This window comes from Cydia splendana, chromosome 27, assembly GCF_910591565.1.
Source record: "Cydia splendana chromosome 27, ilCydSple1.2, whole genome shotgun sequence".
NCBI classification, from domain to species: domain Eukaryota; kingdom Metazoa; phylum Arthropoda; class Insecta; order Lepidoptera; family Tortricidae; genus Cydia; species Cydia splendana.
Window position 1 is genome coordinate 1,880,030 of NC_085986.1, and position 22,778 is coordinate 1,902,807.

Below are 22,778 nucleotides of genomic sequence, written 5' to 3' on the forward strand. Positions count from 1 at the left end.
TGTTAGACATAGTCTTACCGGATAGTGAGAGGAGACATAAGCAGAACTGTAGTAACGTTGTCGAGGAACGTGGACACCACTGCGGTGATACCGCACAGCAGGTATATCAACGGCCAGAGGTTACCTACCCTTTGTGACTAGACAAGATTATCATATGGTTGTTAGACATCTTAGACATAGTCTTACCGGATAGTGACAGGAGACATGAGCAGAACTGTAGTAACGTTGTCGAGGAACTTGGACACCACTGCGGTGATACCGCACAGCAGGTATATCAACGGCCATAGGTCACCCTTTGTGACTAGACAAGATTATCATATGTTTGTTAGACGTGTTAGACGTGTTAGACGTAGTCTTACCGGATAGTGACAGGAGACATCAGCAGAACTGTAGTAACGTTGTCGAGGAACGTGGACACCACTGCGGTGATACCGCACAGCAGGTATATCAACGGCCAGAGGTCACCCTTTGTGACTAGACAAGATTATCATATGGTTGTTAGACATCTTAGACATAGTCTTACCTGATAGTGACAGGAGACATGAGCAGGACTGTAGTAACGTTGTCGAGGAACGTGGACACCACTGCGGTGATACCGCACAGCAGGTATATCAACGGCCAGAGGTTATCTTTTGTGACTTGACAAGATTATCATATGATTGTTAGACGTGGTAGACATAGTCTTACCGGATAGTGACAGGAGACATAAGCAGAACTGTAGTAACGTTGTCGAGGAACGTGGACACCACTGCGGTGATACCGCACAGCAGGTATATCAACGGCCAGAGGTTACCTACCCTTTGTGACTAGACAAGATTATCATATGGTTGTTAGACATCTTAGACATAGTCTTACCGGATAGTGACAGGAGACATGAGCAGAACTGTAGTAACGTTGTCGAGGAACTTGGACACCACTGCGGTGATACCGCACAGCAGGTATATCAACGGCCATAGGTCACCCTTTGTGACTAGACAAGATTATCATATGTTTGTTAGACGTGTTAGACGTGTTAGACGTAGTCTTACCGGATAGTGACAGGAGACATAAGCAGAACTGTAGTAACGTTGTCGAGGAACGTGGAAACCACTGCGGTGATACCGCAAAGCAGGTATATCAACGCCCAGAGGTTACCCTTTCTGACTAGACAAGATTATCATATGGTTGTTAGACGTGTTAGACATAGTCTTACCGGATAGTGACAGGAGACATAAGCAGAACTGTAGTAACGTTGTCGAGGAACGTGGACACCACTGCGGTGATACCGCACAGCAGGTATATCAACGGCCAGAGGTTACCTTTTGTCACCTGAAATCAATATAAACAATAAATCTTTGCTGCCAACTTTTTTTTTATATATATTGTGTCCCACTGCTGTGCAAAGGCCTCCCCTGTCTTCCGCCACTCGTCAAGGCTTTGTGCATTCTCCCGCCAATGGCCACAAAATGAGTCCAGCGATGAGGTAGCACGGTCGCATTTTTATCCCTTGTCACCATGCCTGTCACGTTCTAACAAATATGTAAGTGCGAAAGTGACTGGCATAGCGACAGCCGATAAAAATGGAACCATGTTGCACCCGCTGGTCATTTCGCCATCTCATTTTTGCCTGCCTCTGTCACTAAATTTTATCCAGCAGAATAGTCTAATAAAACATGATCTTCTCTTCCCAGAGTGACACAAACCTACGTCACAATAACATTGCCACTTTGTATAGCGCTATTGCATACTATTATATAGCGCTGTCGCATGATGACGTAGACTTGTGTCAGTCACGTGGTCGGAAGAGAGTACCAGGTGGAGTATATTATATACCATGTCCAGCAGTATAATGCATTATGGAACGCAGTGGGTATAAATCTAGTAGCGACAAAGCACTCAATTCGAAAGTAAATGAGACTTGGCTTTCGACGCAAGACAGCACCAGTTCGGTTCTGCGCTACTTCTTCCCAATGGTTGATTCGGAGTTTGCGCCTCAACCATGTCACTCCAGCGACTCCAGCGATACCAGGGTCCAATAGGACAGAACGTCCTTCTACTAGGCGGCCTAGGTACTCTCTTTTCACATTACGATCTTCATCCATTCTCTCAATATGGCCTAACCAACTAACTAACAAGCTAACTATTTTGACTCAGCGATCCAAAGAGAATCTTGGCCTCCGAAACGAGAGCGTGCCACCTGTCCCGATCCTGCGCTACTTCCTGCCAGTTACTGACGCGAAGCTGAAGCAGATCCGCCGTCACACTGTCTTCCCAGCGATACCTGGGCCGACCCACCGGACGGCTACCAGTCGGTCGTCCCAAGCACGCCCTCGTGACAGCCCGATCCTCTCCCATTCTGAGTAGGTGACCGAACCAGCGAAGTCTGTGGGCTTTCGTTTTGCCGATGATTTTCGATGGCCTAACCACTTGTTCTAAAATTTATACTTACTTCGAAAGTAAAAACAGCAAGGAAGTCAAACACGCCAGTCTCAGCCATGATGGCAACTAGTAGCATCATACTAAACAGCAGGAGTAGCGTCTCAATGTCCAGCCAAGAGACTATCTCTGGGACGGTCGGCCGCTCGCCGACCATAGCTAGGGCAGCGAGGGACATGGTTGATACTAGTACTGCTGCCATAGTGCGGTTTATAATCTGAAAAGACAGAGCTGGATGAGCCGAAAACTCAATTAAGCAGTTGGTGTAAGGGGAAGTACATAATAATAATAATAGGCCTTTATCATCTGTGTCAGATGTTTTAAGCAGCATCCCGGTTACGTTCGTGGCTGTAAAGCCCTATACGAGAGAGGATCCCTCGTCCACACACGCAGCAGGTGTATGCTCCCCCTGGTAGGCGGGGGTTGGAGGCCTGCTCGTGGCGCCTCATGCGTTTTTCTTTTAATGAAGAAAACCAGGCATCGTCGTGCTTAGCATCGTTGTGCTGTGGTGGGGAGCACCATAATCTCAGGAATAATTCTAATCTAAAAATAATGGATGACTGTAGAGGGAGATGTTCCAGTGGTATTTCCCTCGCGTTGGTGGGGTGAAATTTTTTGTGTTTCACTCGGGAGCAAAGTTTATTTAACTTTCGTGTCTTGTAACCCGCAACGCAACGTTCCTGGTTCGATTTTAGAATCTTTCGCTTTCTCGGGTATCAATATTAGCACGACGGTTAAACAGCAACTTTACCCCCTTTTAAAACAAAGAACTGTTCTTTCATTCATTTTCAGGTTTTCATTCACGCTTGTTTTGTATATTACCATATTTACCATCATCGCACCTCAAAAATTATCAATATATACAAGCCGAGCAGCAACACCAACGCATAGATGACGCCAGTAGTGTCATCTACCGGGTTTTCCATGTAACTGTAGGTGAACGCGACGGCGGCGCGCGCGTCGGTGCGGCAACGCAGCGCGCAATGCGAGCAGTTGAAGTGGAGGGTGCGCGAGCGTTGGTGGGTTGAGTTGTGGAGGGGGATGGACCAGGTTTCTGAGACCTGTGGATAAAAGATTATATTAAAGTGGAACCTCGCTAACTCGAACCTCTATAAGACGAAATCCTCGTTAATACGAAATAAAATGCCTTCCCTTCAGAGCCCAAAACCTTCATAACTCGAAATATTCAACCTCATTTAAGACGAAGTAACCAGCGATTCCCTTCACGACTAATCCAGTACATATTCTACCTCTATAACTCGAAAAATGAAATTTGACCTCTACACAACTCGAAAAAGTAGTCGTATTGTTTTACCACCTCTATAACTCGAAGTTACTTACTAACAAACCTCGGTAACTCGAAACAGAGAATAAAGACTACTTTCTGAGTTTCTATAATTACCTCTCTAACACGAATTTTTCAATCGTTCTACCTCTATAACTCGAAACCTCTTTAAGACGAATAAAAACCTATAAGAACCTCCCTAAGTCGATGACCTCGATAAGACGAAACCTCGTTAACACGAAGTTTTTGGCGTTGAGATTCGTGCTATAGAGGTTCCACTGTATAAGTATAGGTAAAGTTTGGTAACCCAAAATGTCAGTAGAAAAAAAACAAAACAATATTTACTGGTGTCAAAGTTAAAAATGGCGGACGCCGCATACGCTGCTGGTGAGCAGCCCTCTCGAGGCTTCTTGCCACGCGAGTGGTTTTAACACATTCATTGCCAACGAGGCAAACAAGACATCCGCGCCAGGCCACAACAATTTCGTCATATAGAGCTGTAGTACCACGATCCCGACTATCGGGTCGTCTGGCCTGGGAACGAAATCATAAAATACCCGATAGTCGGGTCCTCGGCACTGAATGTGTTAAGCTGCTTAATTTAAAGTTGAGTTAAACATTGACCCAATTGAATGTATCAGGATGCATTAAATGTACAGAAAGCAATCCATTATCATAGCACTTCAGTTTATCAAACTACACAACGGGCCTTAATCGCGTATTTAAGTTTTAAGATTTACCTCCGACGTTTCGAGGACGGCGTTGTCCCCGTGGTCTCGGAGAAGACTGGTTCAAGTTGACATCAACATCTTCTAGCCGCGCGAGTTTTTCGAACTTTGAAAAACTCTCTGAGACCACGGGGACAACGCCGTTCTCGAAACGTCGGAGGTAAATCTTAAAACTTAAATACGCGATTAAGTCCCGTTGTGTAGTTTGATAATGTTTAATAATCGTGAAAGTTTAAATCAGCACTTCAGTTTAGTTGAGAAAAAAGGAAGGTCAAAAACACAATACAAAATTACAAAAACATAACTAGATCAAAGTGTGGTATAATAGGGGGTATTACTGCAATGTTCTGCCGCCAGAGTGCAGCACTAAGCTAGCTAGTAAACCAAAGAACAACTTATACATACTGTGCCTTAAACTATTTTTGACAAGTATTCACAGACAATAAAATATCACATGGATGCATCAAGGCGGTTTGTTAACAAGGGCCTACCGGGAAACGCGAAAATTGAAATTTATTTATCTGCCTCTTTATCGCTCGAATATGCAAGAGTGATAAAGAGGTTAGATAACGAAATTTCGATGTTCTTGTTTCGCGGTAAACCCCCAGATTGTGATGGATTGTGGTAGTAGCGCCCCCTACGCAGAGATTCGCGTAATATTCCCTATTGTACAATGGCTGACAACATAATTTGTGACGTTATCTATGAAAAGGGACCTTATTGTCGATGGCGCTTACGCCATTATTAACGATGCTCCGATATAAATTCAATCCACGCGACGCTGTGCGGCGTAAGCGCCTTCGACAATAAGGTCCCATTTCATAGATATAATGCCCCATTTTGCATTAATGTGCTGTAAATTTAGTCATTCACACCTCAGTAACATTGTTCCTGTCTCCTTCCAACCACACTTCAAGTTTCTGATGGTCCAGTAACGCAGTGGAGTTCAGCCGCCTCTCATCATTTTTGGACATGAACGGACCCGTTAGTTTCAGAAGTATTGACTCTGCTTTTTCTATCGGCATTGGGAACTCTGGAAAAAAGCAGTTCATGAGTATTTTTTTTATTCGGACATATAGCAAGGTGTCAGCCTCGAAAAGCTTTTTGTGACCGGCAAAGTGGATGGGAAAAGGCCTGGACGTGAACGCAGTTCAATACGTTGGTCCGACTAGACCCGCACCGCCTTTGACTCCACAGTCCACATGGCTCTCCACACCGCCAAGGACAGAACCAGATGGAGAGAGATTGTGAGAGAGAAGGTGATTCAAAAGGGAGGTCACGACCCTCATTACTGAGGATTACGACGCAAGGAGGGGGAGTATAAAATTCACACTTTTTCTTCTTCATGTATTCTTCATTATAAGTATCAAAATTGCAGAGAAGGGGGCCAAATTCGACATGTACAGCTGTCAGATTTCGCATCCACGTCAAATCAACAGTTGATTTTATTGCGTGTTGATTCTATCAAGTGTTGATTCGATCCACTGTGGATAATATCATTTGGTACATCCAAAACTCAACTCTGAACTCGGGGTGGTTCGGTTTGGTTTGGTTGTCACTTAACTGTGGATTGCTAATGTCAAATTTTGACATTGTGCGTATTCGAGGACTTATGAATTTTTCCCACATCAACGGGAGATCAACACGATACGTCAAACGTCGCTTGTCGGATAGGGGTCCAGCAGGCCTATTATGGATGGGTTCATCCACGTGACAAAACATCCGTCGCTTTTTAACAGAGCGCGATTGAAAGTGACGGATATCGTTATATCACGCTTTCACGTAGACAAGAACTACCATCATATCCGTACAGTAGGGCTAATATGGTCGGCTCTTTATCATTTGTCACGTGACAGGCATCTGTCACGTTCTAACAAATATGTAAGTGCGAAAGTGACGCATGGCATGACAGGTGATAAAAATGCGACCAAGATACCGCTGCTGATCAAAGTAATTTTAACAGATTTTAACAATTCACACAAGATTTCTACAAACTTCATCTTTGCTACGAGTAGTATAGAACGTACGTCGGGTATTATCGAAAATCGACTCTTCCATCCCAGTCTAAAAGTTCCACGACAATATGTAGAGAACGACATCGAATAGATGTCGCTGTACTACCTTTAATTTCTCCAGGGACCACCGCAGTTATGCTGACGTTTTCCTTCTTCTCATTGTACATCATGAAGCAGGCAGTAAAAAACACCCAGCAGCTGAGAAGAATTGTCATCTTCACGTAGTGGCGGCCACGTGCCATCTAACAACACACATATAAATAATAGTTATTTGTTTTACAAGGGGGCAAAGTTGTTGTTTAACCGCTCGTGCTAATATTGATACCCGAGCAAGCGAAAGATTCCAAAATTGAACCACGAGCGTAGCGAGTGGTTCGAAAAATTGAATCTTGAGCGTTGCGATGGTTTCAAAGCACAAGGGTTAAACAAAATTTGCCCCGAGTGAAAAACAAAAATTTTCACCACACCAACCCGAAGCAAATATTAAATGTAAAATATCAAACACAATCAAACCAAATAAATGTTATTAAATATTTATCATCCAAAATCGTCATTTAAAAGTCAATTCTACCAGAACATAAGAAAACAACTCGAAATTTGCATTTTGATTACTTTGCCTCACATGTGAATAAAATGCAACTTTGCTATCAGTTTTTGAAGTGCAAAGTAAGCGTTTCCGAGCTGGTGTGGTAAAAATAAATATTATAGGACATCCTTACACAAACTGACTAAACCCCACAGTAAGATCAAGAAAAGGCTTGTGTTATGGGTACTCATACAACGAGATATAATATAATACTTAAATTTATGGAAAACACCCATGACTCACGAACAAATTGTTACTTTGGTACCTGCGATGGTCGAGAAGATGGAAGTCTATGCTCCGAACTGAAAGAAAAGTAATAGTAGTAGTAGTAAACTCTTTATTGTACAAAAAGACATATTAAAAATAACATACAATTAGTAAGAAGTACAAAGGCGAACTTATCCCTTTGAGGGATCTCTTCCAGTTAACCTTATTTAACGAGTTAACCAAATTAAATTAAGTATGTATCATTCAAAATCACCACTAAAAGTCAATCTTACCAGCCAAAATGAGAACAAACTTTGCCACTCTTGTGAAAATTAAAAAAGAATAAAGAGAACCTTCACGACCTGTGTTGACATAGTATATTAGATACCTAAAGTAGGTATATATTTTAAAACATTTATTTACATACAATATATATACAGTGGTACTACTAAACGAAATTAATAACTAGCTTAAATCTAAAATAGGCCCTTGAGGCATTGTACCAAGGATGCTGGCGGCATTTCCTCGCTGTATCGCAATGCTGATACGTTGTGCGAGGTAGCTGCCAGCTCTTCGGTCACCAGTTACGTCAACCAGACGCTTCGCGATTTCTGCGAACAACTTATGCGCGCTGGGACCCCATGGACCTAGAGTTTCAACACCAAATGGTACAAAATGGTACTCTCTACCGAGGCTCTTATATTTGTTACGTTTTAGAATTTCGGCGCTTTCCGCCGCTCCGCCCGCTTTTACAGTAGTCCGTTGGAGGTGGGACGGTGCCAGTGTGTCTACGCAGGTAGCATCCCACACCAACATCCGTCCCAAGCTCCAAGGAACTAAGGACACTCCATCGGGCCTCTTGCCACCATCTCTGATAATGCCAGTCGGCTCAAGAAGAGCAGGCACATTGATGGTGGCAAGAGACCGACGGACTATGTCATTAAGCGACGCATGTCTCGAAAAACGGCCTGCACTTTTTTGACAAGATAATCCGTGGTGTCCCAGTCGGTCCACGTCCGTGCCACAAGAGCATATGGTATATATTATATACGTAAAGAAAGAAATGCTTGGCCTCGGCCGACAACTAAAGTGTCATTCTATGGAACTTGCTAACTATGTAAACAAACCGCCATATTGAAATTGTCAAAGAATGACGAATGTACAGTCAACAACAGAGCTATGAATACAGACAAAGTGCCAAAAACATGTATACACGACCGTAATGTACAGGCAATAAAGTACTGTATACATATTTTTGACACTTTGCCTGTATTCATAGCTCTATTGTTGACTGTACTAGTGAATTTTATTTACATAGTTAGCAAGTTCCATAGAATGACATTTTACATGAGGTTTGTTCTTATTCTATTATTCTTTTCCGAGCCGGAAAACGGCAACTTCGGTTAGCTCAGCAGGGCGAATGTTGTAAAGATAAATGTTATAAAATAAAGATTTATATTTAGACCAAATCATCAAATTTTCGCATTGTGTAAGATTTGCTAAGTTACATTTATATTGATTGTTAAAAAAAACTATAGATTGAGCTTATTTTACACGGCTCACAGGAAATTCTCGGGATTTCTTTGGGCTTAATCATGAACTTAAGAAATATAATTTATACACCCCCGACTAGGACTTGGTCAGTATAAACGTTCTAGATATTGACCATCAATTGAGGGTCATTAATTGCCTGAAGAGCTCAATTACGGCACTGGTGATTATTATACCGTATATGCAAACCCTAAATATTGATTAGGAAAAGCTTTCGGAACTGTAGGAATTGATGCAAGGAAATTTTTGAAGTGAAAACTTCTTTAGCGGCGCTGTGCACTATTTGTGATGGGGAAAAAATGTTAAACTCGCGACAGGTGTCACGACCGTAAAATTCGTAAGACGTAAGACGGACACGTGAGCTGATCGAAAAACTGTTACACTGTCATTGAGTTTTCACTTCTGCCGGCACTCCCAGAGTGCAACCCAGTGGCGGTACTTCCATACAACCCCTAAGGCCGGGCTTGCCTTATTTGCCTTACCTTATCTTAATTATCAATATAGATTATTTTTAAACCGCGCGCCAAATGAACCCGTATTATTAAATTCAAGTCACAGCGGTCGGAGTCGGACCGCGGCGCCAGCGTGTTGCAAATTTTTGCCGTGGCGCCTCCTCCGCGCGAAAGAAATCAGGCGTAGGATGAATATCTGCTGAGAATTCAGCTATCCTGCTCGCACTCGTCGGCTTGCAACCGGGCTTGCTTTTTCGTCCCGCTCTAGGTGGTCTAAGCCTACAAACCGCCATAGAACGATGTAACTATTTGTTGGTATGTATAGCAATTTTAAAAGGCGATTTAAGCCTGGCTTTTGGTGTGAAGTTAGCTGCATAGTTCGCACGGGCACGCGTTTACTTCAAGTGTAATAATACACTTTAGTCGAGTCGAAAGTAACGAAAGCTCAATGTATTTAAGTGAATTTGAATTAAGTAGTGAATGTGGATTTGTTCGTTTGTTGTGACGTTTATAAGTGTTAACAATGGATGAAGTTGTTCCTTGTGACGGTATGAGATGCGTCCACGTATTGCTTAACGAAACCAAGGTCAAATCGTTAAACTTTGTAGAAAAACGGGATATAATACGAGTATATCATTTCCGGGCCAAAACCAACACCTGAGTTGTGTATTCTCAGATAAGTCAGTCGCATTAAGAGAAAATTTTGTATGGCCGTTTACAAAACACAAGGATTGTTGGTTTACTCCAATTAAGGCGTAATTAGAGTGACAGAGAAAGAAACATGCAATTTGCAAATTTCAGTGTACGCGGTGGGCACTCTGATATGTTTGTAAAATTCTATCTAGTAGATATAGTATTATGCCGACGATATGGTTTTGTTGAGCGCATCGGCTTGTGGTTTGCGAAAACTTTTAAGTATATGTGAGACCTACGCCATCCAACATGGGCTAAAATACAATGTAGGTAAAACACAATACATGGTGTTTGAACCTACTGGTTATCGGATACCCAAGGTACCTCCCCTCAACCTAAACGGTAGTTCACTGGAAAGGGTGAGGACCTTTAAATATTTAGGCCATATTGTCTCCTCAGACTTAAAAGACAACATGGATATCGAGCGTGAACGGAGAGCCCTGTCGGTGAGGGCAAACATGATTGCGCGTAAGTTTGCGCGCTGTACTAGGGAGGTGAAATTAACTCTCTTTAGAGCATATTGCACTTCCCTCTATACGTGCAGCTTATGGACATACTACACGCAGCGGGCCTATGGGGCTCTCCGGGTCCAATTTAACAACGCGTTCCGGGTCCTGGTGGGGCTGCCCCGCTTCTGTAGCGCATCAGGGATGTTTGCTGAAGCACGCATAGATTGCTTTTATACGACTATGCGCAAGCGATGCACATCCCTGGTGCGCCGGGTGCAGGCCAGCCCCAACCCTATCCTGCGTTTGATAGCCGAGAGGTTTGACTGCCCATATATGAGGCACTGTGATAATATGCATGTTTCTAGAAGTACTTATTATGTTTAAACGCTACTTGGTATGTTGTACTTCTAGAAACATTATTTTATTGAATCAAATTTTAATTATATTTATTCTGTATATATAGTGATAAGTGTAAAAACTAACATAGCTATAAGTACATACTAACAATATCTATGAGTCTGTAAAAGTTACTTGAAATAAAATGATTTATTATTATTTTATTTATTATAGTAGTACCTAGTATGCCCTGTGCGCTATGATAGCTTGCCGCGATTCGCTAGCAAATTCATTTGAGTCCAAAGAGTGAGATTGGACATTTATTACGAAAACATATCTTTCGGCTTGCCTTACTCCGAAACCCTAGGCACGCCACTGGTGCAACCCGTTGTTTTTTTTCTTCCCCCGCCTCTTGACGCTTCCTGCCCAAGGACCGGAAAACCCCTCTTTACGCTTAATCCTATCAATTCGGTAACCCAATCGATTCGGTTACCGTATCATTCGGTAACCTTATCATACTGTTACCTGATTGTAATGGTAACCTTATTGAAACGGTAACCCTAACCTTTAACCGAGTTAATCTCAAAACCCCATCGCGATAGGGTTTTTGTTAAGGGTTTTTAACAGGTTTTCATTCAGTTATGGTAACCTTTATTATCGGTTGCTTACTGGTTTGCTACATTAAAGTAGTTTTAGTGATGTGCCGTCAGAACTAAAAAAAATACTAAAAAATTTGTTTATTTTATTTACTTTATTTATATTTTGTTGATTTTATTGATTTTACTTATTAAATTTATTTAATTTAATTTATTGATTTAATTGATTTAATTGATTTAATTGATTTAATTGATTTAATTGATTTAATTGATTTAATTGATTTAATTGATTTAATTGATTTAATTGATTTAATTGATTTAATTGATTTAATTGATTTAATTGATTTAATTGATTTAATTGATTTAATTGATTTAATTGATTTTATTTATTTTATTTATTTTATTTATTTTATTTATTTTATTTATTTTATTTATTTTATTTATTTTATTTATTTTATTTATTTTATTTATTTTATTTATTTTATTTATTTTATTTATTTTATTTATTTTATTTATTTTATTTATTTTATTTATTTTATTTATTTTATTTATTTTATTTATTTTATTTATTTTATTTATTTTATTTATTTTATTTATTTTATTTATTTTATTTATTTTATTTATTTTATTTATTTTATTTATTTTATTTATTTTATTTATTTTATTTATTTTATTTATTTTATTTATTTTATTTATTTTATTTATTTTATTTATTTTATTTATTTTATTTATTTTATTTATTTTATTTATTTTATTTATTTTATTTATTTTATTTATTTTATTTATTTTATTTATTTTATTTATTTTATTTATTTTATTTATTTTATTTATTTTATTTATTTTATTTATTTTATTTATTTTATTTATTTTATTTATTTTATTTATTTTATTTATTTTATTTATTTTATTTATTTAATTTATTTATTTTAATTATTTTAGTTATAATATAATAATATTTATAATATCGGAAATATATCCTGAAGGACGGTACGGTCGACATTTGTCGGGCATGCCGCCGTCCCGGAGAGTCACTCAGGCATATCATTTCCGGTTGTTCTCATCTTGCTAACGGTGAGTACTTGCACAGACATAATCTCGTAGCCAGGATTATTCACCAGCAACTTGCTCTTCTATACGGCCTTGTGGACCGCGAAGTACCGTACTACAAGTACTTACCTGCGCCTGTTCTCGAGAATGGTCGTGCCACGCTCTATTGGGATCGATCTATCATCACTGACAGGACTATTGTCGCCAATAAGCCTGACATCGTGCTGATAGACCGATCGCAGCGCCGGGCCGTGCTCGCCGACGTCACCATCCCCCATGATGAGAATCTCGTGAAGGCCGAGAAGGACAAGTCCAGCAAGTACCTAGACTTAGCTCACGAGATTACCGCCATGTGGGATGTTGACTCGACGATCATTGTTCCGATAGTTGTGTCAGCGAACGGTCTCATAGCGAAGAGTCTCGACCAACACCTAGAGAGACTCTCGCTGGGTGGTTGGATCAAGGGTCAGATGCAGAAGGCGGTAATATTGGACACGGCGCGTATAGTACGTCGGTTCCTCACTCTGCGGCCCTGACCACCGGCAGCTTGGGCCAAGCCCCGCTGCCGGCGGCACCCTAGGTTAGGTTTTTTATAATGTGTTTATATGTATTTTTTATTGTTTTGTAAGTGTTTTTATATTTTACTTTTATATTCATATTATAACAAACCTAACTTAAGATGAAAAATAAATAAAGAGTTTATAATAAGAACACACCACACAAGTAGGTATAAAGATAAACAAAGGAAAGGCAAAAAAACTTGTTTGTGCTGGAGGCTTCATAGACCGCCCATGCCAACCTCGGTTATTCAATAATAAGTTGAATTTAAGTGTGCGTAAAGATTACAATCGTTTGAACTGGTCAAAAACCTCATAATGAGGTAACTGAATAGACTGGGTTTTTATTTCGGTTACCGGTAACAGAGGTTAACTCGATCTGATACGGTTACCGAATCAAAGTGTTACCTTATTAAGCGGTTACCGTTATGGTAGGGGTTTTTATAAACACCTCTAAAATAACCCTATGAAAAACCCCGGTTAAGGTAACCGGTTCCTGTCCCTGTTCCTGCCAGAGAACAGAAACACTTTTCTGATTATTTTTAATTGACAACCTATACTTACATTGGTTTCCCCTCATGGTTGCCCAGTTTCTCTGCAGCTTCGCTCTTGGTGCAGCCGTCTATGTACTGAATCTCGTCTGACTGTACTGACTGTAGCATCGGGGCTGACTGTACGTTCGCCAGTCGCTTCTGCGACTCTGGATTCTTTGATATTTCTGGGATTTTTCCTGAAATTATGGAAAGTTTTAGATATATTATATATTAACTACTACTTACTACTCCTTAGAGTCTGTCCAGAAAGAGAATAGTCGTAGAATGCATGGTATAATAATATACTCCGCCTGGTACTCCATTCCCGTCTTTTCTAGGTCACCTAACTGACACAAGCCTACGTCATCATGCGACAGCGCTATATGATAATATGCGATAGCGCTATATATAGCGGCCATGTTGTTGTGACGTAGGCCTGTGTCACTCTGGGAATAGAAGACCATGTTTTATTAGACTATGGTAGAATGTATTGGTTCCCTTACATTCCACGACTCTTCTCTTTCCGCACAGACTCTTATTACTTAATTTACATATATTCATAGCTGTAGGCTATACTCTGTATCTTTAGGTATTCAAATAAAAGTAAACAAACAATTTGTAAGTTTTCGGGTAGTTATAGTTATAACATTTATTGATTAACCAACCAAATACAAAACCGCCTGGATCTGTCACTGAACGACCTGACTTTAACCTACATTAAGGCTGATTTAGACGGCGTGCGAACTCGCAGGCGATTTTAGCTACATTGCGGACTGTTGGTTACGTCCAATTCAACCGACCGATCAAAACCCGCAATGGTATGAAACTCGCATGCGAGTTCTCGCGTTCTAAATCAGCCCTTATTTTGATCATGTAATGTTTTCATCTACCCTCAGCTGGCTTAAGGAGCCATTTGAGGGTAGATTTTGTTTACTTTTATTTAAATACCTAAAGGTACAGAGTATAGGTATGTACATACGAGTACCTACTACTTTATATACGGTTGAAAGTATTAATTTATGACCCATTTCGTACCTTGTCACAGTGACAATCAATATGAAAGTCGCTAGAGACCTCATATTATTGTCACTGTGACAAGTACAAAATGGGTCCTAAACAAAGAATATAATACTCACTAGGAGGTCATAAATCAAAACTTTCGACTATATACACTCCACACGGGATTGTTATGGCATTAAGGGTTCTTAATTAATTGGAAATTCTATAGTGTAAGTATTGAACAACCAATTTAGCTAGGAGCCTAAATGGCGCATCAATCGCGGAGTGTGATGGTACGGTCAGCCAAGAAAATGGTCTACCACTTTTCGACTCTATCAATCAGATGATCGAAAAGTGGTAGACCACTTTCTCGGCTGTACAAAAGCTACCAAGTAGACGATAGGTATGTTCAAATCTTAGGACAAATTTTCAAAATATTTGTATTAAACAAAAAGTTTCAAGGATATCTATCAGTGATGACATCTCTATTACATTTTTTCATAATAAGGTTGTAATATGTAAAGTCGTAATGTCATTTTAAACGTATGTCTGTCATTACAAATCATTTAAATATGGTAAGAATGATTTAGAAACAATTGCATGTACTCGTAGTTTAGCAATTAAAAATGCTATTATCTACAATGTCTCAAGTTCTCTAATTACATAAGAGAGGCAGCAATAATATGTAATCAGATCGCCATTATAGAATTTTATATTCAAACATATGTACTATACATATGCCTACTTATGTGTTTACAAAAACGAGAACCCTTTAAAATAACGACGATAATATAAAACTAGCGTTTGCCCGCGTTTTGTCTGAATGATAATGATTTTTAAAAGGAGGAAAGGTCCTTTGGGGCTGTCCATATATTACGTCATCGATTTTTGACGATTTTTGCCCCCCCCCCCCCATGTGAGCACACCATTTCGCTGGCCCAATATTACAGGGTTCTATGTTACATTTTTAAGATAGATGAAATTCGACTTTATGTCACTATGACAATGTTCAAATTTCAGTTCGATAAAAGTGAAACATTTGTGTAATTATAATGTATTGCCGCATATACGACTCATGTTACACGTATCGTCTAATTTCTGTGCAAATAGTAGGAATAAATAGTAGAAAAACATCAAATGCCTACTAATATTTTTACCTCCTAAGTCCCTGCGTACAATTTTTTGTACATATTCCAAAATCTATTTTGAACTTTTATTGTGTGACTAAGGGTTCCAATTTCAAAAACAAAACAAGTGCTTCTGGGTCTCAGGAGGTTAAATGCGATAGTAGGTACCGTTGTCTATCTGCCGATCGATTACCTCTTCACGCTTAGTGACTTAGCCGATCTTGTTAGGTTACAATCGACGTCAAAAATAAGGATTGGAGAATTGGTGCCTTTTTAAGGCTGCCAGAAATAAATGCAACCAGATGGTAAGAGCAGCAAAACGTAAATTCATTCACCACAACATCGCCATGTCTTCACCAGCTGAGACGTGGAAATTTCTCAAATCGATTGGCGTAGTTAAATCTGCTAACAAGTTAACTTCTTCTCTTTTTTCGGCAAACGATCTAAATTCCCACTTTGCAAAACCTTCTTCCTTAGACCCTGTTTCGAAAGTTCTTAGTATTGCTGAAATCAGTGCCCTGCCTTGTTTTACTACAAACGCTTTCTCTCTTACCCCAGCCACAGATGAGGAGATTAGAAAAACAATAATGTCTGTGAAATCGAATGCTGTTGGCCATGACGAGTTAAGTAGAACTATGATTACTTCCATTTTAGAATGTATTCTCCCTGTTATTACGCATGTTATTAATTTCTCTATGTTTTCTGGGGTTTTTCCTTCGTTATGGCGCCACGCCTATGTCATTCCTCTGCCTAAAGTTTCCAACCCTAGTGCACTTAAAGATTTTAGACCCATTTCTATTCTCCCCTTTCTTTCAAAAATTTTAGAAGCTATTGTCCATAAACAACTGTCCACTTACATTTATTCCAATCAATTACTTTCTTCATTTCAGTCTGGTTTTCGTCGTGGCCACAGTACTTCCACCGCTTTGCTCAAAGTGGTCGATGACGTGAGGCTCGGCATGGACTCCTCATTGTTGACAGTGTTGGTCCTTATCGATTTCTCTAATGCTTCTAACGCTGTTAACCATGATCTGTTACTGGCCACTCTTAGGCATCTGAATATATCTTCATCTGCGGCTGGTTGGTTCTCTTCGTATCTTCAGGACCGTCGTCAGGCGGTTCGTTCTGATCGTACGTTTTCTGACTGGTGCACTCTCACTTCTGGAGTTCCACAGGGCGGAATTCTCTCACCTCTTCTTTTCTCGATTTTTATTAACCTTATTACTTCTAAAATTAAATGCTCTTACCATCTGTATGCTGATGACTTGCAGCTTTATACCCAAGCGAGTGCTAAGGATCTGGACCAGGCAATCGCTGAAATAAACTTAGACCTTAACCATATCTCCACTTGGTCACATTGCTTTGGTATCACAGTCAACCCAGCTAAATGCCAGGCCATATTACTTGGCAGCACCCGCTTACTCTCTTTGGTAAACACTGTGGAATTGGCGCCGGTTCTCTTTGAAACTGAAGTTATTCCGCTTTCATCGCAAGTGAAGAACCTGGGGCTAACAATTGACAGTGGGCTCACATGGGAACCACAGGTGTCCGACGTTAGTCGTAGAGTAATTAATACGTTAAGAGCACTCTATCGCCATAAACATTTTCTTCCGGTCAGCACAAAAACTCTCCTTGTCCAAGCTCTTGTTCTGCCTGTCCTTGATTATGCTGATGTTTGTTACACTAATCTCACTCAAGATTCTTTAAATAAATTTGACCGGCTACTTAATAGCTGCATTCGGTTCGTGTTTGGACTTCGTAAGTATGACCATATCTCTGCTTTTCGTAGGAAACTTAATTAGCTCCCTATACGAGATCGTAGGTCCCTTCGTATTCTGTGTACTCTCTACTCAATCTTGTTTGATCCGTCCGCCCCAGAGTATCTCCGCTCGAAATTTAAATTTGTTACCCCACGTCCAGGCACAGATCTCCGCTCTTCCCGTAGCCTTAAGCTCATTGTCCCCCAACATCGAACGGGTTTCATGTCCAATTCTTTCACTGTCCAGGCTATCAGGCTTTGGAACGGTCTCCCACTCTCTATCAGACAAGCGCAGACCAAATTCACATTCAAGCGCATGCTGCGCAAACATTTCCTTGACAAACTTTCTTCTTCGTCAACTTAATTATTCACACAAGGTATATAATTATGTATATTATGTATGTAACTCTATTTGTATTAAGTATATGTGTAAGTTTATCAACATAGTTTATATTCATATAGAGTCTTGTTTACAAATTCATTTACTTTAAAGACACTGCACCTACTTAATCTTTCTGGTTTGACCCATTGGTTGACTGGTAGAGAATGCCTTAAGGCATTAAGTCCGCCATTTGTACCTTCATGTATTGTGCAATAAAGATTAAAATAAATAAATAAATAAAGGAGTAAGTTGCAAAAGTGTACACATATTTTTGACGTCGATTGTAACCTAACAAGATCGGCTAAGTCACTTGCGAGCACACCAGAGCCAGCAACGGAGTTGATAACAGTCGCCAGTCGCCGCGTAGCGTGAACTAATCTAGCCGTGGGCGAAATCGCATCTGCGAGGCCCTTTTATTTCACTGTGCAAGAAGGGGCCTCGCGCGAGGCCCTCTGACGGCCCACTTCGCCCAGGCCCAGCTACGGCACTGATAGTCGCCGTGGCCGAATCGGCCGTGGAGTTATCATTATTTAGTTTAATGCAAGTACACTCAGAACCAATAATAGCGGATATGATAACGACAATGCCCTTAATATATTTTTCACCAACGTGACAGGTCCGACAATTGTCGACATCACTGTTACTGACGTCACAGGCCTCCATAGGCTACGGTAACCGCTTACCATCAGACGGGCGGTGTGGTTGTTTGCCACCAACATGTTAATTTAAAAAAAACTCTACTATATCGCCAGTTAATAAGTATTTATTTTGCGAAGCTAATGACAATTGTCACAAGAAATACGACAATTGTCACGAAATTCCGACACAGAACTCATTTGCTGTCAAGAATTACTGAAAGTTCTTTGAAATCTTGTGACAATTGTCATCATTGTCATCATAAACATCGCAAGAGAAATACCTGTTTTTTGCCCATATAATAAAGCTTTTTTAAATAATACAATTATGGTGACAAACAGGAATACGGCCCGCCCGATGGTAAGCTATAACCGTAGCCCATGGATGCCTGTGACGTCAGCAACTATGAGACTTGTCGAATTGTCGCACCTGTCACGTTGGTGAAATAGGCGGCCAGGGCTAATATGGTCGGTTTTTTATCATCTGTCATCATGCCTGTCACGTTCTAACAAATATGTAAATGCGAAAGTGACGCATGGCATAACAAGTGATAAAAGTGCGACCATGATAGCGCCGCTGATAGGTTTACAAATGGGATAATATCTAGGTACTCCAATTGTTGTCCATATAAAGACATTTAATTATATTTTTGTAAAGATACGAGTATTCAGAGGATACTGTTCTTATGATAGGTAGTCTCAATGAGTTAACTATATTTTAAAAACGAACGCGTATGACCACAATTAATGCATTCGATTAAATACAGTTATTTGTACAACAAGAGAGCAAAGTTAGATTTTTCTTCGAGTGCTTATTTTGAGTCCCGTGCAGCGAAAGATTCTATAGGAGCATTACACGGGCTGTCCCGTAAAGACGCATTTTATTACCTGTGTTGCGACTTTATTTTGGCATTTAAAGCAGACGATTATTTTTCTGTGCATATTTCTGACCATTTGTCATAGAAAAAAAAACTCTTATACCTGCAAATCTTCAGAAAATTCGCGTCCGTACGAGTCAATGGTAGAAAATTTCATGGAATGCTCCTATAATAGATTCACGAGCGTAGCCCCAGATATGTTTTCAGAAATCATGTTTAGGCCCCCAGATGAGTTCTCGGAAATCATGTTTTAAGTATCCAAAAAGTGGGCAAAGTCGACATGTTCCACTACCTATAAATGATTTGTACAAACAAGCTAAAATTACAACACTACCTACATTCAAATTGTCGACAAACTGTGACACAAATGATGTCATAAAGCAAATCTCTAATAGTAATACACATGCAAATTATGAATGTATAGTAAGAGCGGTTTCACATTGAACGATCCGATATCGGATGTCGGAAGGAAAATGTAGGATATATGTGTTTTTCTGTATTTATTTATGCATTGAACAAATCATTATTACTAAAAAACGATAATTAACGCAAAAAGGCGGACTTAATGCCTATGGCACTCTCATGCAGTTGTTTTTGTCATAAGCGCCTTCCGACATCCGATATCGCAAAGGCGCTTCCGATTATTTCGGCCATGTCGGAGCCCCCTAAATACCGTTGGGCAGATAGAGTGGAGGCAGATCTCCGTGAGCTCGGCGTCGGCAAAAGCTGGCGGGATACCGCTCTGGAGCGATCAAAGTGGCGTGCTCTTGTGTTGGAGGCCAAGACTCATTTTGGGTCACCGCGCCAACCAAGTAAGTAAGTAGTAGTAAGTCGGAGCCCCCCGTCAGCTGACGGACCGATAATATTTGTTTATGTGCGTATGTGTAGGCTTAATGCTTGTAGTAGTGTGCGTGACCGCTAAAGACGGCGCCCGGGCGCGCCCCCGCGGCCTGACGACGCGGATGTAGGATCCTACATCCGATATCGGATAGGACAATGTGAAAACGCTCTAATAATTAAGTATGGCCTTTTTTAGGACAAATCTTACTACTATTTGGCAGGTTGCTGAAATAAATTGTGTGCCTATTTGCATGATTATACTTGTACAAACAAAAGGCTTTAACATTGACAGATTGACAGAGGCCTTTTGAAAGATTTAACCTTGAACAGATACCTAAAATCATCGGAAGATCAGCGCTGGAAGCCACCAGCAACATGCTGAGATGGGGCCATTTCGTGGCACTTTAATCTTATTTTGTGTTTTCTTTTATGTATTGTCTCGTTTGTTTGCGCTTAGGAATAAAATCTATTCTATTCTATATCTAAAGAGGGCCCCTGGGGCATAGTGCCAAGTATGCTGGCAGCATTTCCTCGCTGAATCGCAACGCTTATTCGTTGATCGAGGAAGCTGCCAGCTCTTTTTTCCCCAGTGACCTCAACCAGCCGTTTGTCCGGTTGAGGTCACTGGGGAAACAGGCTCTGAGCTCCCGGACCCCACGGACCGAGGGTCTCGACACCGAAAGGAACAAAGTTGTAACTGGCGTGTCCCCCTCCCCCCCATATTTCCGCTTTTGTATCTTAAATATTACATTTTTAAATAAATGAAGTAAATGACCTTGAAAGGTAAAAAAATTAGCAAGGGGTCATTCTCGCATTTCGTGCAAATCGGTATTATTTGCAATTTACCAAAAATGTGATGGTGTTTTCGAATATCTGTTAATGCAAGGTTGTAACATAGGACCTAAAGTATATTGGCCCGCCATGAACAATTCTAAAAAGGTGGTTATTTTCTTTATATTTACAATTAACCCCCACTATTTTCATTCCTCTCTGCATGTAACGCGTGAAGTTAAACTTTGACCTCCATTTGAACCTTAAGATACTAAAAATAGAAAACTTGTTGTTGGTTCAGTAAACAAGTAATTTAGTTATGTTTTATATCCTATAATATTATACGCTAAGAAATTAATAATAAAACTATACAGCCTTATAAGTGATGGTCCAAGCAATTTCTTCATTACCGACGCGAGAAATGGATTCGCTATATTTTGCTATATAGCAAGGGTATATAGCACTTCCCGCGGATACAACACATTGTTCGTCAGTCAGTTGGCCGCGTGCTACCACAGCGGTCGTCCGTATGTTGCTTTTGACGAAAATACCTACGTTCTCTCGTGTCGGGAAGGAGTGTGGTTCAGATAAATCTTCATCGCCATCTAGTGATTTATACAGTAAGTACCAATTGTACATTATTAAAATTATACCTAATTGATGTGTTTTAGGGTTGACTTTCGTGTGGCTTATTCTGCGAAATCAAGGTCTGATATCAACCGACCTAGGCGACGAAAACTTCCAAAACTTCATTCATATCTGTTTCATTCATTTCTTTTCCTTCCAATTTTGCCAGGGAAGGTAATGAACGAATTTAGAAGGTAATGATAATGTATATCAGGCAGTGCATTTAATGGAAAGAGGGTTAAGTTATTATAAATAGAATGTTGGTATAAGCATTTAAAACTATGTAATAATATATAGGGGAGCCCAACTGGTGATTTTTTGGATTTAACTAGAGCGCAGTAGATTAACATAATCTGGCGCTCTATATATAATACCAGACCGCACTCAAGGACTGTGCTGAGAAATTTGACACGTTACTAAGAGACTAAGTGAGTTGGAATCATCTGATACCTGTCGACGATAAGGTAGAGAACGGGGCAAATGTTTGGAATAAAGGGCAGAAACTACAGAAACATAAACACAGGCCGATAAGCAATAATAGTGCCTCCGCCGTCAAAAGCGACAATTCCCAATCCATGCGTGATAAATCTCAGAAAACTGATACCAGCAGTAAAAAGCGGTGTAAAATCCCTCTCAGGGCGGTGGACCATCGCAAGTTCATCCATCTGTGGAATATAGCTTGAGGATCGGAGGACATACGGGCATATCTGCTGTTATTCATGGTGCACTGTCGATGAACTTAAGCTCAAAGGGGACTCCAAGACTTTCAAAATAGGAGTACCCTCGACAATGTATGAATCCTGTTTATTTCCAACTATGTAGCCCGATAATCGTGGTCATTTCGTAAATCCAACGTCAATGGGAGTCAGACAAAAACCAACCAGTAATACTTAGTTCGGAATCCTGATTTGAAACCTTCACTGGATCTAATTTACCAAAATGTAAGGGGATTTAACACCAAAGTAAGTTTTTCGGGCTTCTATGCTGTTGGTCCAGACTACTTAGGTACCTGCATAAGGGGTCTTAACACCAAAGTAAGTTTTTCGGGCTTCTATACTGTTGGTCCAGACTACTTAGGTACCTGCATATATCTTAAAGGGGTGTTTAGAGCATTTGAATGTTCCAATACACTCCATGGTTAATCTGGTACCTACTCTCCACAAGTACATATCATCACCATTGGAAGATTTCACGGGTAAGACCGACCCAAAGTCAAGGTATTCTTTTCTTTCAGCTTTAGCAAAGCTATTTGAGTCCATACTCCATGGCACGTTGTCGAAACAAGTGAAACCATTATTCCTGTGCAACAC

The 22,778-nt window shown here is 40.2% G+C and overlaps 2 protein-coding genes across 2 annotated transcripts in view; both read right to left on the bottom strand.

The window, feature by feature from the left end:
* The window catches only part of LOC134803643 (P protein-like), a 38,817-nt gene extending 32,207 nt beyond the window's left edge, over positions 1-6,610 (bottom strand). Inside the window, exons 1-8 of the mRNA XM_063776426.1 lie at positions 6,550-6,610; positions 5,304-5,461; positions 3,280-3,476; positions 2,805-2,958; positions 2,429-2,632; positions 1,193-1,308; positions 1,135-1,139; positions 524-638 (exon numbers count right to left, since the gene is read on the bottom strand). Of these exons, the coding sequence (XP_063632496.1) occupies positions 524-638; positions 1,135-1,139; positions 1,193-1,308; positions 2,429-2,632; positions 2,805-2,958; positions 3,280-3,476; positions 5,304-5,461; positions 6,550-6,610 (1,010 nt within the window). The remainder of the gene's footprint in view (positions 1-523; positions 639-1,134; positions 1,140-1,192; positions 1,309-2,428; positions 2,633-2,804; positions 2,959-3,279; positions 3,477-5,303; positions 5,462-6,549) is intronic.
* The window catches only part of LOC134803639 (P protein-like), a 118,816-nt gene that overhangs the window by 90,038 nt on the left and 6,000 nt on the right, over positions 1-22,778 (bottom strand). The window contains exons 3-4 of the mRNA XM_063776423.1: positions 13,482-13,647; positions 7,295-7,331 (exon numbers count right to left, since the gene is read on the bottom strand). Coding sequence (XP_063632493.1) covers positions 7,295-7,331; positions 13,482-13,647 — 203 coding nt within the window. The remainder of the gene's footprint in view (positions 1-7,294; positions 7,332-13,481; positions 13,648-22,778) is intronic.